We start from the raw sequence: 16,632 nt of genomic DNA, 5'->3' as shown, positions 1-16,632 counted from the left end.
CAAAATTGTTTTGTTCTATCTAAGTACAAAGCAAATGCCCTTCTAACATCAAAGATATGAAAACAGGTCTCCTGAAGACAGTTATGTGGTTTTGGAAAAAACACTGGTAGATGAATAGATTGGTTAAGAGGAAACTCTGATAGTCCCTTAGGTAAGAATTTAGGGTGCAGGCGTAAAGAGAGTTTGCTGTTGTAGAACAGTGTAAAGGAGATGGGATCTGCCATCAAGGCTCCAAACTCTCCGACCCAGGGGTGGCACCAGCACACCAAGCGCGTGCTTGGGGCGGCAAGCCACGGGGGCGCTCTCTGCCAGTTGCCGCGAGGGTGGCCGGCAGGTTGCCTTTGGCGACATGCCTGCGGAAGGTCCGCTGATCCCGCGGCTTTGGCGGACCTCCCGCAGGCGTGCCACCGAATCCGCGGGACCAGGGACCTCCCGCAGGCAAGCCACCGAAGGCAGCCTGCCTGCCGTGTTTCAGGCATTCAGGTATTCAAAATACCTAGAGCCACCCCTGACCCCGACCCTACAGGCTGATGTGATGGCTACTAAAAATACCATCTTAATAGATAAACGGAGCAGACAGCAGGTTGCCATTGGTTCAAATGGAAATCTCATTAGGTATTTTAATAGCAGATTGGGGTCTCTACTCTAGGGGAAGAGAGTCCCCAAGCACTTAATAAACCAAGATGACATCGGGTGGGCAAATATGGAGAACGATTTACTAGGGAATGAAAGGTTGATATTGTGGCCAAATGGACCTTAATTGAACAGACAACCTTATTTCTTTAGATCCAACAGGTAATCCAGGATGACAGAGTGGCAGACACCACCGATAGAAGAATCTTTTCATTTCTGCAGGAAAATAATACGGGTTGACTCGTTTCCATTGTTCAGACCAGTAGGATCCTAATCCTGTGAACCATGGGGGAACCATAACCTAAGGTGGAGAACCTTTAAGTGAGGGGGAAGCACATGACCCACATCCTGGGAGAGGAGATAAGGAATGGTCAGAAGCTTGAACATCAGTTGAACGCATACATGAAGCAGGTAAGGGTACCTAGCACATACCAAGGGTAGCACCCAGATTGCCATCATAAGGATAATTTTGGCCTTGTCCTGTCCGAATTTGTTTATCACCCTTAGCATTAGCGGTGTTGGAGGAAACGTACAAAACAGACCCTTCTTCCAAGGCAGGCGTCTCCCAAAGAGTGGTGTCCCAGACCTCTTGAGAAGAACAGAGGGCACTTCTTGTTCCTGGAGGTGGCGAAGAGATCCACTTCTGGAAGTATCCCTCTCTGAAATATACTGTGGAGAATTTGAGAGTCTAGCTTCCATTTATAGTCCTGCAGAGAATATCGCCTGTGGTGTTCTGACTACCTGAAATTTGAATCTGTTGAGCTAACGCACTAGCTCCATAGTTTCGTGGCTTGTTGATAGGGAACATGCAGGATATATTGTCTGTCATGACCCAGACTGGTTTCACTGGTCTACAATTTTTGAGAAGTCGTCTGCTTCATAGATAAAATGTGATATTTATTATGTATTTTGATGTGCTGAATTCAAATATGACAATTAAAACAATTGATTGGCTACTGTTTCTAAGATATTTAAGTTTTTATATTTTATGTCTATGTATATTGTGTAGATGATAAAGTTTTAATCATAAATTGTAAACCTAGGTCTTTTCATGTGTTTGTGGTTGCTTTACATGATAATATTTCATCTGTCCTGTTTACGTAACACTTTAAAAATCAGCAAAAGGGTTATATAAATAAAATTTATTATGAAACAAAAGGCAAAAAACTATTATGTACATAGTTTAGTCCTATTCAGTGTCTACTCGGCGCTTCTTGGCTTGTCTCTTGTATTCATTAAATGGAGCATCTCTTGTCACTGTCCAGCAATAGTCTGCAAGCATTGATGGGCTCCATTTGCCGTGATAGCCTGCCAGGAGATTCCACTGCTATAGTCTGGAGCCCAACATGGCCTGACAGGAGATTCCACTGCTGTAATCTGGAGCCCAACAGCTCTGCCTTACTCTTGGGTAGTTCCAAATCCCTGACAAGGTCATTCAGTTCACCATGTGTTTTGAGGTGTGGTTCAGAGGAGGAGGATGGAAGAAAATGTGGGTCCTGTGACATTGATGGTTCAGGACCAGAAGTTCCATCCTCTTCCTCGTCTGACTCAAGTGAGAATGATTCTGGTGCATCAGTCCTTCTCCGTGGGGTACTGGGCGTATAAGCTGATGGAATGTTTGGATAATGCACAGTCCACTTTTTCTTCTTTGACACACCTTTCCCAACTGGAGGCACCATGCAGAAGTAACAATTGCTGGTATGATCTGTTGGCTCTCTCCAAATCATTGGCACTGCAAAAGGCATAGATTTCCTTTTCCTGTTCAACCACTGGCGAAGATCTGTTGTGCAAGTGTTGCAGCATATGTGTGGGGCCCACCTCTTGTCCTGATCTCCAATTTTGCAGCCAAAATAAAGGTGAGAGGCTTTCTTAACCATAGTAGTTAGACTGCGCTTTTGTGATGCAAAAATCATTTCACCACAAACATAGCAGACGTTATCTGCACTGTTCACACAAGTACGAGGCATCTCTGCTCACTTTGGCTAAACAGAAATGTGTCCCTTTGCAAAATAAAACACTGACAAATAAGAGAGCATGACACTGTATGATTTCTAGAGCTGATATAGGGCAATTTGTTCAGCAGAGTGATGTAACTTTCGTTATGATTGCATCATCCATGACTTCTAGGAATAACATGATGCAATTCATATCATGTATGACGCCATACCAGCTTCATATTGCATCATTCATTGTTTTGCCTAAAAAGCAAGTACTGTCCAAACCCAGTCATAGATTTATTCATAGATCCAGTCAAAGATGTATTTTAGTCATTTCTGGTTTAAATTGAGATCCCTTCCCTTTATAACTCACTTATCCTTCACCATTCCCAAGTCAAGGGTCGTATATGCTGACCCAATAGCATATCTTGAAAACTAGAGCCAATCAACAATTTTAAGCATCATTTTCGTTCTCAGTGACCCAGAATTAGTAAAGTTGGACTACTTTTATTTCAGAAGCATTTTGGCTGTAGAGCAGTGTTTCCACTGATGAGAGATAGGAAATGAAAGCAGATGTTCCTGACTTCCCTGAGTTCTAAGAGATTGATGTGGAAACTGTTTTCCTGAGGTATCCATCTGTCCTGAGTCATGAGGTCAGTGAAGTGAGCTCCTCAACCCAACAGTGATGTGTTTGTTGTCATAGTTACTCATGGAGCAGAGTGACAGAAAGAAATGCCTTCACAGACACTGAGTTAATCTTTCCACCAGTCTGGGGAGCTCCTCACTCGGAGAGGAACTGTCATAGGCCTGTCCATGGAGCCTCTGTCTGTAGAACAGGTTGTTCTAAGCCAACCCAGGAAACAGCAGTTGAAGGTGTATATACCTTGCCCCCACCAGGGATTGTAAAGTAGCCTTAGAGTCCTTTAGTGCATACAAGGACCCATCAGTGGTCTCCAAGAAAAGCTTATGACCACTGAAGGGGGGGTTCCTCAACAGTGTTCTAGTCTTCTTTCAAAAACCTTGAGAGTTGGAGTCACGACACCTTGCACGTAACTACGGCGGTGGAGATGGACTTGGCAGCAGCATCCAAGGATGCTTGAAGAGTGGCTCTGGCCAATAACTGGCCCTCTGAAATGATGGACTGGATAACCCTAAACAAACTATTGTAGAAACTGTAAACAAAATAGCTAACGCATGCTCAAGGTGAACATGTTAAGGCTCTGTCTCATGCCAAGGTGGTTGAGAAGGGCAGTTCACCTGTGCATCACTATATAGCCTTGGCATTCAGCATAAAGGCACAAAGCACATGTATGGGCTGAACAGACACTGCTAACAAAATCTCTGATCAAGGGCTCAAGAGGCACATGCACACCTGAAGTGGAGCACCTATAGGGACACTATGCGAAGAACTACCAGTTACTTTAGTTAAGTTTCACAGAAAAACCTCTTAGAAACAGTCTTAATTGAGAATACCATGACTACTTACATCAGCAAGAAGATGCACAGTTGTGGAAATTAATAGTTGTTAGCTACTGCAAGAGGACTTTTCACATTGTTTTTTGAGGTACCCCTATAAAAAATAAGCTATTTTGTTTTCATTTCTCAGCAATGATCTAATTAAAAAATTCAAATAAATATTATGAATTCAGGGGAACGGCTGGCATATTTCCAGACCAGATTTTGATAAAGTAGGCCAGCTACTGAGCCTGGACAAATTTATCATGTACTTTGAAAAATACTGACGTTTTTATGTGCACACAAACGCTTATAATGCAGTAGTAGCACAGTGTATCAATCTAATCTAACATCTCTTCCATGCAAATTCTGTATGTATATTTTAGGTTTCTTCAATACAGTACATTTGTTTTACAAAAGAAAAATCTATCTATATTAGAGCTATATATTGCCACCCCCTATCTGAGCGCCTTCCATGTAAAATCAATATAAAGACAAAGTCCCTAGTGGATTTCATGGAGAAATGCAGCAACACAAACCATGGTAGAGTCTATACCAAAAAGAGGCAGCCTATTTAGGTGTTAAAGACTGTGAAAGAAAAACTAGACTAATGCAAAAATAATCTACTGGAAACAGTTAGTAAATCAGCACTCACAGGTATACAATACTCCACCATTGGGTAATTTAATTTATGGCCCTTAGCTGTACGGCCAGAAAAGAAACAGCTCTGGCAGACATCATAGTTGAAATGTTTCAGGCTCCGGTACCTGTGGAGATATTAAGCAGAGTGATTAAGTCATTTACCTGAGCTTCCTAAATTTAAGTTCTATTGTTTGCTTGCTATTAAATCTCACAAGGTAAATTAGCTTACTTTCTCTCTCTCGAGTTCTTAAAGTGGAGAGGAAGTTCCTCTTTGAAATGGTGACAGCTCATTTGACTCGGATGCTCTGCACCAACAGCAATGCAAGGGGGACACTTGAGTTTGTGAAGCTAAGCTTAGAAATAACAGTGTTTGTCTTTATATATTAAATTGTGGGAGCATGGCTCATCTGCCTGATGTGGTTAAGGCACATCAGTTTCATAGCCAACAGCAGACCAAGGAGTGATGCTGCAAGCATCACATCCAACTGCCTTGATTGCCCTAACCTGATAGATCAGGTACCCGTTGTGCAGCTGGATGAACTGGAGGTGGTCTTTCTGTGTGAGATCAAGCAAGGCTTGAATCCACGATCTTCAGGACTGCAGTCAAGTGCCTACCACTGAACCACTGCATCTCTATAATAGTGCCTGCAGGATGTAGCCCCATGTCTGTGTATCTATGACACTTCGGAACAGAAAACCGTGCAGAACATGAATTCATATTCAGGGAGTAGAGGTTGGCTCGGGAGGCATAATGTGAAAAAGCGGAGTTTATAATTCTACCATTTAAATCCACTTTTAAAACTCTATATTTATTTTAGTAACAACACATTTTTACAAAAATATGCCCCAGCAATCCTCCTGTAAACATCCACAATTTACCACCTTCCTTTGCATAGTAGAGATCTTCACCTATGTAGCAGCATAGCATAGAAACAATAGTTAGTAGAGACAGAAAAACATAGCTGATGTGCAAACTGCACCACTCTATAATACAGGAAGACACTTCTGACCCACAATTTCTCCCCCACTGTCTACTTGCTTAGGGGGATCATATTTGCTATTGATCTATACTAAAAGCAAATTGCAATGCCCCGTTCCATCTGATACCAAGCCAGCTGCACTGCCCAGCAAATGTGGTGGTGAAACTAAAGGTGCACAGCATGCACTCACTCCTGCATACCTAGACCTAAGATCCAGGTAGCCCACATAGGAGTGTAAGGGTTTTTTTTACCCTTATACCTCTGTGCAGGTGTGCTGTCTGGCTCAGATCTAGCCCCAGTTAGAGAAAGCAAATAAAAACAACCCCCCTAAAATATGTTGCATGTTTCTAAACTGCACTTGCACATATGATCTGGTATGTCTTGATTTCAGCTATCAGAACCAAGCAGGGGCTGCTTATGAGTGAGCCAATTCAGGCGTGCTTTGTGTGGCTTTAGTATAAAGAAGCCAAGATGTTTTGTTGAAGGGATTTATCATTGTTTTCTTTTTCACTTCTATCTCAATTCTTGGAAGACATCCAGCCCCACAATTTGCCAGAAGTTAAGCCTGTAGCAGTAAAGGTTGCCTGATCTTTTGGCCCAGGTTCCAAGAAATTAAAGGGAGCAGTGAAGCTGGAATCTGCGCTGTTATTATTATAGGGTAGTGACTTCCAGTAGCTAAGCACATTTAAATAAAAACGTCAAGTTACTGTGTACTAACACATGAGAGAAAAACAGAATTATCCTCTAAGCAACTTTATGCAGTAGAAACTAGAATGACTGACAGTGTGCAGTGACACCTGGGTGCTGATGCTGATCAATGATAAAAAGGTGTTATAAACAAGCTGCCTTGAATGGCTTCTGCAATAGCTCAGAGACCTAGATGGAATGGAGAATGAAAGTTTCTAGTTTAAAAAAAATAGCTTAGCTAACTTTTCCCCGGAATTTATTTATTTATTAGAGTTTTATGAGTTTATGGTGGGGTTGCTTGTGGGGCAGGGCTCAATAGCACTAGGGCTCACCTTCTGGTTTACACCTTATGTTCCTGAAAGCTCATGCTTCAGGGCTTTAGCCAAAACTTACATGGGTCAGGAAGGGATTCTCCCCTTATATATATCTCATGTATTCTGGTGGGGAAAGGTTTTGCTCTCCTTGGCCAGGGCTCTGAGGAGGCACGGAGCATCCTCTCTCTCAGATGCTTCGCTAGCTGTTTCTTGCTCACATGCTCAAGGTCTTTCTGATCACCATATGAGAGTTTGGGAAGGAATTTTCCCCCAGGTCAGATTGGCAGGGACCTTGGGAATTTTTTTTGTTTTTGCCTTCTTCTGCAGTGTGAGTGTGCAGGTCACTTGCCAAGATTATCCGGGTGCACTGCACTTAATCATTCCCCTGCCATTGCAAGCGCTCAGGCATTGGGGCACCTCAGTCCCTCCTATTCTCTTCCAGTGGCACATTACAGCCTAGTCTCCTTTGGTCTGTAATACTTACATCTAATTTCAGTTGCTAGGTTTAGTGTGCAAGTGGTGTTAGTGGCCTGTGACATACAGGAGTCAGACTAGGTGATCTAGTGGTTCCTTCTGGCCTTAAACTCTATGACTCTGACTCTGCTCCCATGCGTTTGTCCAGGTCTTTGGGGTGGGGAGGGAGGGGCTCTTGCCCCTCTAAGGGAATCTGAGCTACCTCCCTCATATAAGGTGTGATATGGGGCCTTGCTTTGCACTGCTGGGGGTGTCTGGAACATTTAACACAATGACTGCCCCTAGAATGTATGCAAATAATGCCCACTGGCTACCACCAGATTCCGGTGAACAGAAGGAAGGCAGTGTAGGCAACTTTTGCTTTTTTATTATTAGCATTAGAATGGACTCCTATGGGGAGTGTGAAGGGGTTGTAAAAGAAGGTGAATGGCTCGTACATTTCAGCAACTGTCAAGTCGGCAGAACAAAGGTATGTGCAGTAATGGGGCATACTGCTGAAAAGGGGTGAGTGGCATTTCTTGGTTTTCAGACATTTGGATTTTGCTCAACTCAGTGTTCACCAAGTGACCTTAACACTGCATTAATGTAGTTTTTTAGCCTTTGCACAGTATATACCTTTGTTACAACTAACAGCTCAGACAGACTAAAAGGCACTTGCCCTCAGCAAGACCAATGAAGTTCAAAAAATTCATTTAGGGTTAATAGGCCAAACCAGGGATTTTTTCAGAAAGTCATCAATAGGGAATTTTAAAAGAACATCTCCTTATGCACCCTGGCTACAAAATTTAAAAGCCTCTATTCTGATTTTTTCCAAACTTCTGAAGGGAAAAAATTAAGGTAAGCTGGGAGGAGATGTGATGTGAAATTTGTGAGGAATTGGTTTCCATTTTGGGAAAGTTGTGGGGTAGTGCTGAAAACTGGGTTCATAAAGGGAATTTCAAACTTCAACTATTGAGCCACTACCTCATTTCAATCATTTTGATCTCAGAGAGTATAAGTATACTCACAGTATATATATCTATAGTATAGTATAGTCGTAGTATAACTTTTCCTAAAGCTGGACAGTTTTAAAACATGCCAGATAGATTTAAATCTGCAACTGAGTGATTGCTTTAGTCACCTTACAGAGATTTTAATCCTACTAGTTTGGGCAATGTTAAATGGAGAGAAAACCTAGGTGTTTTTTGTGATGCATAAGAATGTGTGTGTATAATTTATAGATTTACTTTTAAGGTACACTGATGCAGCTGTTTATATGATTTATGCAGGGCCCCACATAAAATATGGCCAGTTAGATCACTCTTTGCCATTATGTTATATAATCCTCCGGCTGTGCTGCATAAACTGCGTAAAAATAGCTATTTTCCTACCATCTTCCTGCTCTCAGCTTGCCTGTCTGTCTTTTCCATCTCTGTTTTGTTTCTGTGTTTTTCCCATAGAGCGAGTTGAGTAAGATTCCTGCATTTGGGCCCTTTATTGTTGCCCTTACAAGGATAGAGGGAGGGGCAAAAAGAGGAGATTCTTTATAGTTCAAATGAGCACAAGAATCACCTGTCCCACCAGACCCACTCTCGGAATGGGCTGAATTGTCTAAAGGGGACATGAGGGAGAGTTCTAAGAGGCAGAACCTGCCTTCTGTAGCTCTTAAATGTCACAGGTTACCTTCATGAGCACAGCAAGGTGAAGAGGAAGTGATAAGAAAATCCTAAACGTTGCTCTGTTCTAGTATGCTTTTATATGGGATCAGCATATATGTATTCATTCATTAGCTGTAACAGAGGTTTCAAGTGTGGTCACCTGCCTATCCAGATCATATTATTTTTGGGACTAAGTTGGAGAATGTTCACTGTCTTTCTTTTAAAATTTCCCAGGCTTTTTTTGAACAGATGTGGGAAGAGAGACCCAAGTTAGATTGTGTTTAGTGCTTTTGGGGAGAGATTGCTATGATGAGTCTTCTGTACAATGTATTAATGCTAGAGCCAAAACAAAGAGAGATTGCAGCTTTAGGGTATTTTAATATTGGCTAGTGTCCATTACTCTGGCATGATTTGCTGGAGAGCATAATGCCAGACTCAGTGTAAAGTATAAACATGGGGAAAATATATATATATATATATATAAAACTTTCCTGCTGCTCAGTTCTATTTCTGATGTCTACAGAGCACATAAGCTTATTTATACTTCATTCAGTGCCTATTTGCCTCCACTGATGCAAAGACACCTCTGTGATAGCATTTCTGGTACACCGGTCAATCACAGAGTCCTTTAGAGTCTAACAGCACCATTTGCAGGAGGTAGAAAAATAAACTAGCTCTGGGGACACAGCAATGAAATCCAGATTCTGAGCAGCCTGAGGAGAGAGCAAGAGGAACTCAATAGTCAGAAGGGAGGGGAGTGACAAAACAAAGAAGGGCACGTAAATTGGCGGGAAAATATGATCTGTTATATTAAGAAAAACCCATAACTAGGGCCCTACCAAATTCATGGTCCATTATGGTAAATTTCACAGCCATAGGATTTGAAATTTGATAAATTTCATGTTTTCAGACGTTTAAATATGAAATGTCACGGTCTTGTAACCGTAGAGTCCCAATCCAAAAGGAGATGAGAGGAAGGGGTGTCACAAACCTCTTGTAGGGAGGTCATGAGATTGCCACCCTCACTTCTGTGCTACCTTCAGAGCTGGACAGAGTGGGGATGAGGGATGCAGAGCTATCGGTAGCCGGGAGAGATACCCAAGAGCAGCCCTGCAGGCAAAGAGCAAGTCCTGTCCTGCCCCAGCCTTGTCCAGACTAGCATCTAGGAGCCCCTTTCCTGGGGCACTCCCAGCAGCACAGGGAAGATCGGATCCAGCTCCACACACTTCCTCCAGCTGCAGGAAACTCTGGGACTGCTGCCCAGTCCCAGAGTGTACTACAGCAGGTGGAGGCACCCGGAGGTAGGTCTAGTCTCCCCTACCCTCCTGAGCAGCTGTGCAGGGGGATATCCCTTTCCAGCCCAGCTGGAGCTAGGAGCCCCCTTTGCTGGGGTGGTCCTAGGAACAAGGAGACATCGGATTTCATGGGGAAGGGCTTATTTCACAGTCCTTTCACGGCCATGAAATTGATAGGGCTCTGTCCATAAAACTCTGTACCAATTCCACTCTTACCTAAAGCCAACAATTGGACATTCCTTGCAGATGTTGCACTTGGCCTGGTGTTTTGCTGTTTCTGCAGCTGCCACTCGGTGCAGAACCGGTAGCCATACCATAGACTGCGGCTCCAAACGCATCCAGTCTATAAACTGCTTTACGCTAATTTCTGGCTTATTGTGATTCTGATGAAGGAAAACCAAAACATAACAACAATAAAAACTTAAACACAAGATTTTTTTTCCATCACTCTATTTTAAAACCAAAAATCAACCTAGTTGTAGGCACTGCACAAAAAATCCAACAATATAATTATAAATACGAGATGTAAGCCACAGCTTTCCTTAAATTTCAAGCAAGGCGAACTAATAAGGTGAGCCTGTAAAAAAGGAGGAAGAAAGCTGAAAAGCTAATAAATTCGGAGCTACCAGTAATCCATACTAAAAATTATCTTTGGGTATGTCTACACTACAAAATTAAGTTGATTTAATAGAAGTCAATTTTTTAGAAACCGATTTGATACAGTCGATTGTGTGTCCCCCCAGTAAGCGCATTAAGTTGGCAGTGTGCGTCCACAGTACCAAGGCTAGTATCGACTTTCAGAGCATTGCACCGTGGTAGCTAACCCACAGTTCCCGTAATCTCCACTGCCTTTTGGAATTCTGGGTTCAGCTCCCAATGCCTGATGGGGCAAAAACATTGTCATGGGTGGTTCTGGGTACCTTGTCAGCCCCTGTGAAAGCAATGGCAAAAAATCGTTTATCGTTTTTTCTGGCTTACCCATGCAGACAACATACCATGACAAGCATGGAGCCCGCTCAGCTCACTGTCACTATATGTCTCCTGGGTGCTGCTGGCAGATGTGGTACTGCAGTGCTACACAGCTGCATTCCCTTGCCATGGCTTGCAGACAGCACAATACAACTGCTAACTGTTGTCATTGTCCTGTGGGTGCTCCTGGCCAAGCTCGATTAGGTTGGTCGGGGGCACCGGGGCAGACATGGGTGCTCCTGGCTGGCCTTGGTGAGGTCGGTCAAGGGCGCCTGGACAAAAATGGGAATGACTCCAGGTCATTCCCTTCTTTAAGTTTCGTCTAATGGAGGAGATTCAGTCCTGCCTGGAATATCATGCTAGCTGGGGGCTTCTGCCTTGTGCGGTCGCATCCACCCTTTGCTCCCATGGCTCATGAAGCCTGGACAATAATAAGGAGCAGTTCAACTATAGCCTGAGCAAGTGCAGAATGGTGGTAGAATGTGCCTTTGGACGTTTAAAAGCTCTATGCTGCAGTTTACTGACTCAGTTAGACCTCAGCGAAACTGATATTCCCATTGTTATTACTGCTTGCTGTGTGCTCCACAATATCTGTGAGAGTAAGGGGGAAACGTTTATGCAGGGGTGGAAGGTTGAGGCAAAACTCCTGGCCACTGATTACGTGCAGCCAGACACCAGAACAGTTAAAAGAGTGCAGTAGGGCACGCTGTGCATCACAGAAGCTTTGAAAGCCAGTTTCATGACTGGTCAGGGGGCTACGGTGTGAAAGTTCTGTTTGTTTCTCCTTGATGAAAACCCACCCTCTTGGTTCACTCTACTTCCCTGTAAGCCAGCCGCCCTTCCCTCCTCTCTCCCCATTGATCTCCGCTTCCAGAAGCAATAAAGTCATTGCTGTTTCAAATTCACGTATTCTTTATTAATTCATCACACAAATGGGGGGATAACTGCCAAGGAAGCCTGGGAGGGGTGGGGGAAGGAGGGAAGCACAGGGTGGGGTAGTTGTAGCGGCATCCCCTAGAATGGCATGCAGCTCATCATAGACGTACTATGTCTGGGGCTCTGACCCAGAGCGGCCATTTGCCCCTCTGGTTCTTTAGTAGACTTGCCTGAGGGGGAGGGATAGCTCAGTGGTCTGAGCATTGGCCTGCTAAACCCAGGGTTATGAGTTTAATCCTTGAGGGGGCCACTTGGGGATCTGGGGCAAAATCAGTACTTGGTCCTGCTAGTAAAGGGAGGGGGCTGGACTCAATGACCCTTCAAGGTCCCTTCCAGTTCTAGGAGATAATAATTAATTGGAAATATACCTATTATAAGTTTCATGCGGCACTGCTGTAGGTCCCTGTTATAACCTCTGTCCTTCATGCCCTTGGAGATTTTTTCAAATATTCCAGCATTTCGTCTTTGTAACCGAGTTTGGATAGCATGGATTCATATCCCCATGCAGCAATCAGATGCAGTACCTCCTGTTTAGTCCATGCTAGAGCTCTTTTACGATTCTGGGACTCCATGGTCACCTGTGCTGATGAGCCCTGCATGGTCATCTGTTGAGCTCGCCACGCTGGCCAAACAGGAAATGATATTCAAAAGTTCGTGGGGCTTTTCCTGTCTACCTGGCCAGCGTATCTGAGTTGAGTGTGCTGTTCAGAGCGGTCACAATTGAGCACTCTGGGATAGCTCCCAGAGGCCAATACCATCAATTTGCACCCACACTACCCCAAATTTAACCTGATCAGGGAGGAGTACAGAAGTTGATTTTAAGAGCCTTTTAAGTAGACAAAAATGGCTGTGTCGTGTGGATGGGTGTAGGGTTAAATCAATCTAACACTACTAAATTCTACCTAAACTTGTAGTGCAGACCAGGGCTTTGAAATAAACGTTTTTTTAGAAGGAATTGGAAAGTCATGGGAAAGCAAGATCTGCACTGAAAGGCTACCTTGTCTGTGATGGAAGATGTGGCGACATGCCACCTAAAAAGCATAAAGTATTTGAGTGTAATTACTCATCATGGTGAGGCTAAAAGAAGTGATCTACAATCTTTAGGACTTCTTAAAAAAATAGCCAACATTGTTAATTTAAACTAACATGTAAACATCTAATATAAATAATAATTTAAAGTAAATCTATAGGCAGTCAAAATATTATCACACTTGTTCCAGGTGGCAAGCAAACATGCTTGTGAAGTCTGAATATGTTGAAATCAGTGGAGAAATCTTGATAAAATGGAAATATATTAATCATATTTTATGATCATAAAGGACCTCTGCTGCTGTTCTGAGTTCACGGCAAGATAAATCAGACACAGCCTAAAAAACATCCATAGCAAGTAATAATGCATGACCAAAAGTGACTTCAAGATTTTTAACCTATTCATTGCCCAAATGAATCCCTCTCAGTAAGTGGGAACACCAAGGAAGAAAGTAATGATGAGCTCTACCATCAGTAAGACATTTGTTTTCACAGGACTAAGGACAAGATAGCTCTGACACATCCAGCTGAAAATATCATCCAAGCACTCCTCTAGAGCAGAGGCTTAACTGGCAGGGTCCATCCGACAAGAGAGATGTAACTTTATCATCAACAACATGATGATACCCTAGTGTGTGTTTAAAGATTATCTTGCCAGGAGGTATTATGCATACACTGAAAATCATGGGATATAAGATTGATCCTTGAGGGACAGCACATCAAATCCCTTAGTGGTGACACACAAAAAGTCCATCACCACCAATTGAATCCTCTCCTCTATAGAGGACTTGAACCATTTGAGGCCAGTAACAGACACACTAGCAATATCTCCTATTTACTGAAGCAGTAGTATGAAAGCTTAGGAGAGGTCCATGAGGGCCAACTGGCAAACTGATCTTGATCTTAATCAACAGATTACTCATGAAACTAATTCATAGATTCCAAAGCCAGAAGGGACCATTTCAATCTAGTCTGACCTGTATAACACAGGCGACAGAACCTCCCAAAAATAATTCCTAATCAACATGGTCTTAATTCCAAAGGAAGACCAGAACCCACATTGGAATCTACCACTTATCTCTTGTAAAACAGTTTATAACACTCAACCTTTCTAAGCTCTGAACTAGTAACAAGGGAATAAAGCACAAAAATGACTGGAAAAAAAATCCCAGAAGCTGCAATAAGGAAAAGTAAAAGAAGAGATATTGCCTCTCTTCCAACGAAGTCGTCTTATATTCTCTTTTGTAGGATTTAATAAAGTCACAATACTACTAAATGTCTGACATTTCACTTATGGAGATTGATTTATATACAGCATAGTGACTTCTTAACCCCTATCTGAGTCTTAGCATTGCTCAAAGGCAGCCACGTTCACAAAAAAAAACTAAATGCAACCTGTGTAATTATCACTACAAAAACAGCTAGAGCCTTGGGCATCCTTTACAAATTCAAAATTTGATTGTGTTCTATTAGAATGTCTTCTCTTTCCTCCTATCTTCCCTAAAAAGACAGACATCCCCTGCAGCCTAATCAACATCCTGCATGCAGCTGAACTGCAGTCTTGTACTATGATCTGTCTGTTGTATAAAGACTCCAGACATACAAATGACTATGTTACAAACATTGTGAAATTGCCAGCTCCCTTGTCAAAAAACTAACACTAAGTCATCTCCTGATGTGTAGGGTCAAAATTACTAACAACATCACTCCCCTGAACTGCTGAGATGAAGCCTTGTACCAGCAGAAGAAAGCCTGTTGTTCCCACAATATAAGGCTGACCAGAAAATGTAATGCAGGGTAACTGCTACCATAAGTTTTAACAGGGTTGAAGGCTGCCAAGACTGCCCTAAGCCTAAGGGTTTTAAGATATATTCAGATGCACCCAGATACTAATTTTGTGGATCTTTTCCTGCACTGATAAGTCATTCACTGGAGTTACCTTTTAACAAAATCCTCAGCTCGTTTTCTAGAGCATGCAGGTCTCTGAATAAAACTTAACTGATGCATATGTTTTTAAAAAACACATATCCGTCTATTTTGTATATGCCTTTTAAAAGTGGAGATCAGGAGCATACTGTACTTCTGAGAGGAAGGATTGTTCAGTGGCCAGGGCACTAGCCTAGGACGTGGGAGACAGAGTTCAATGCCCTTCTCTGCAACAGACTCTGTGATTCTGGGGTATGTCTACACTACGAGATTATTCCGATTTTACATAAACCGGTTTTGTAAAACAGATTGTATAAAGTCAAGTGCACGCGGCCACACTAAGCACATTAATTCGGCGGTGTGCGTCCATGTACCGAGACTAGCGTCTATTTCTGGAGTTTTGCACTGTGGGTAGCTATCTTGCGGCTATCCCATAGTTCCCGCAGGCTCCCTGCCCACTGGAATTCTGGGTTGAGATCCCAATGCAAAAACAGTGCCGTGGGTGATTCTGGGTAAATGTTGTCACTCAATCCTTCCTCTGTGAAAGCAACGGCAGACAATCATTTTCGCCCTTTTTCCCTGGATTGCCTTGGCAGACGCCATAGCATGGCAACCATGGAGCTCGTTTTGCTTTGTCACTGTCACCATATGTGTACTGGATGCGGTACTGCAGTGCTATACAGCAGCATTCATTTGCCTTTGCAAGGTAGCAAAGACGGTTACCATCCCTATTGCACTGTCTGCTATTTTAAATTGGCGATGAGATGACGGTTATCAGTCGTTTTGTACCGTCTGCTGCTGTCACGGGTGCTCCTGGCTGGCCTCGCTGAGGTTGGCCAGGGGCGCATGGACAAAAATGGGAATGACTCCCTGGGTCATTCCCTTCTTTATGTTTTGTCTAAAAATAGAGTCAGTCTTGCCTAGAATATGGGGCAAATGTACTAGAGAACCAGAGAGCACAGCCGCTCCACGTCAGAGTCCCAGAGATCCCGTAGAAATTATGAGCTGCATGCCATTCTAGGGGGTGCCCCTGCAACAACCCCACCTGTTGCTTCCCTCCTCCCCCAACCCTCCTGGGCTACCGTGGCAGTGTCCCCCCATTTGTGTGATGAAGTAACAAAGAATGCAGGAATAAGAAACACTGACTTTTTAGTGAGATAAAATGAGGGGGAGGAAGCCTCCAGCTGCTATGATAGATCAGGCAGGACATTAAAGTGGGGAGGGGAGAGAAGCACAGCCTCCCACTGGTATGACAATCCAGTCAGTACAGAATCTTTTCTTTAGACATGAAAGAGTGAGGGCTGATAGAGCTCAGCCTCCAGTTGCTATGATGAGGATGGTAACCAGCCGTTCTGTACCATCTGCCGGGAATCATTCCCATTTTTACCCAGGCATCCCCAGTGACCTCGCCGAGGCCAGCCAGGAGCACTCACAGGCTGATAATGATGATGGATAGTAGTCATATTGTACCGTCTGCCACCGGGAAGGGGATGCTGGTGTTCAGCACTGCAGCATCCTGTCTACCAACAGCATGCAGTAGACATATGGTGACATTGAAAAAAGGCGAGAAACTTTTTTTTCCCTTTTCTTTCGGGGAGTGGGGGGAAGGGGAAGGGTGTAAATTGACGACATATACCCTGAAACACCCAGGAAAATGTTTTTGACCCTTCAGGCATTGGGAGCTCAGCCAAGAATGCAAATGCTTTTCTGAGACTGCA

General features: G+C 43.4%; 1 protein-coding gene across 11 annotated transcripts in view; it reads right to left on the bottom strand.

The window, feature by feature from the left end:
- UTRN (utrophin) overlaps nucleotides 1–16,632 on the bottom strand; it is a 638,628-nt gene that overhangs the window by 64,099 nt on the left and 557,897 nt on the right. For all 11 annotated transcript variants that reach the window (XM_030556487.1, XM_030556489.1, XM_030556490.1 and 8 more), the window contains 2 exons: nucleotides 10,271–10,437; nucleotides 4,681–4,792 (listed from right to left, as the gene is read on the bottom strand). In XM_030556487.1, the coding sequence (XP_030412347.1) occupies nucleotides 4,681–4,792; nucleotides 10,271–10,437 (279 nt within the window). The remainder of the gene's footprint in view (nucleotides 1–4,680; nucleotides 4,793–10,270; nucleotides 10,438–16,632) is intronic.

This window comes from Gopherus evgoodei, chromosome 3 (assembly GCF_007399415.2).
Source record: "Gopherus evgoodei ecotype Sinaloan lineage chromosome 3, rGopEvg1_v1.p, whole genome shotgun sequence".
Taxonomy (NCBI): domain Eukaryota; kingdom Metazoa; phylum Chordata; order Testudines; family Testudinidae; genus Gopherus; species Gopherus evgoodei.
This window is presented reverse-complemented; position numbering and strand designations above follow the sequence as displayed.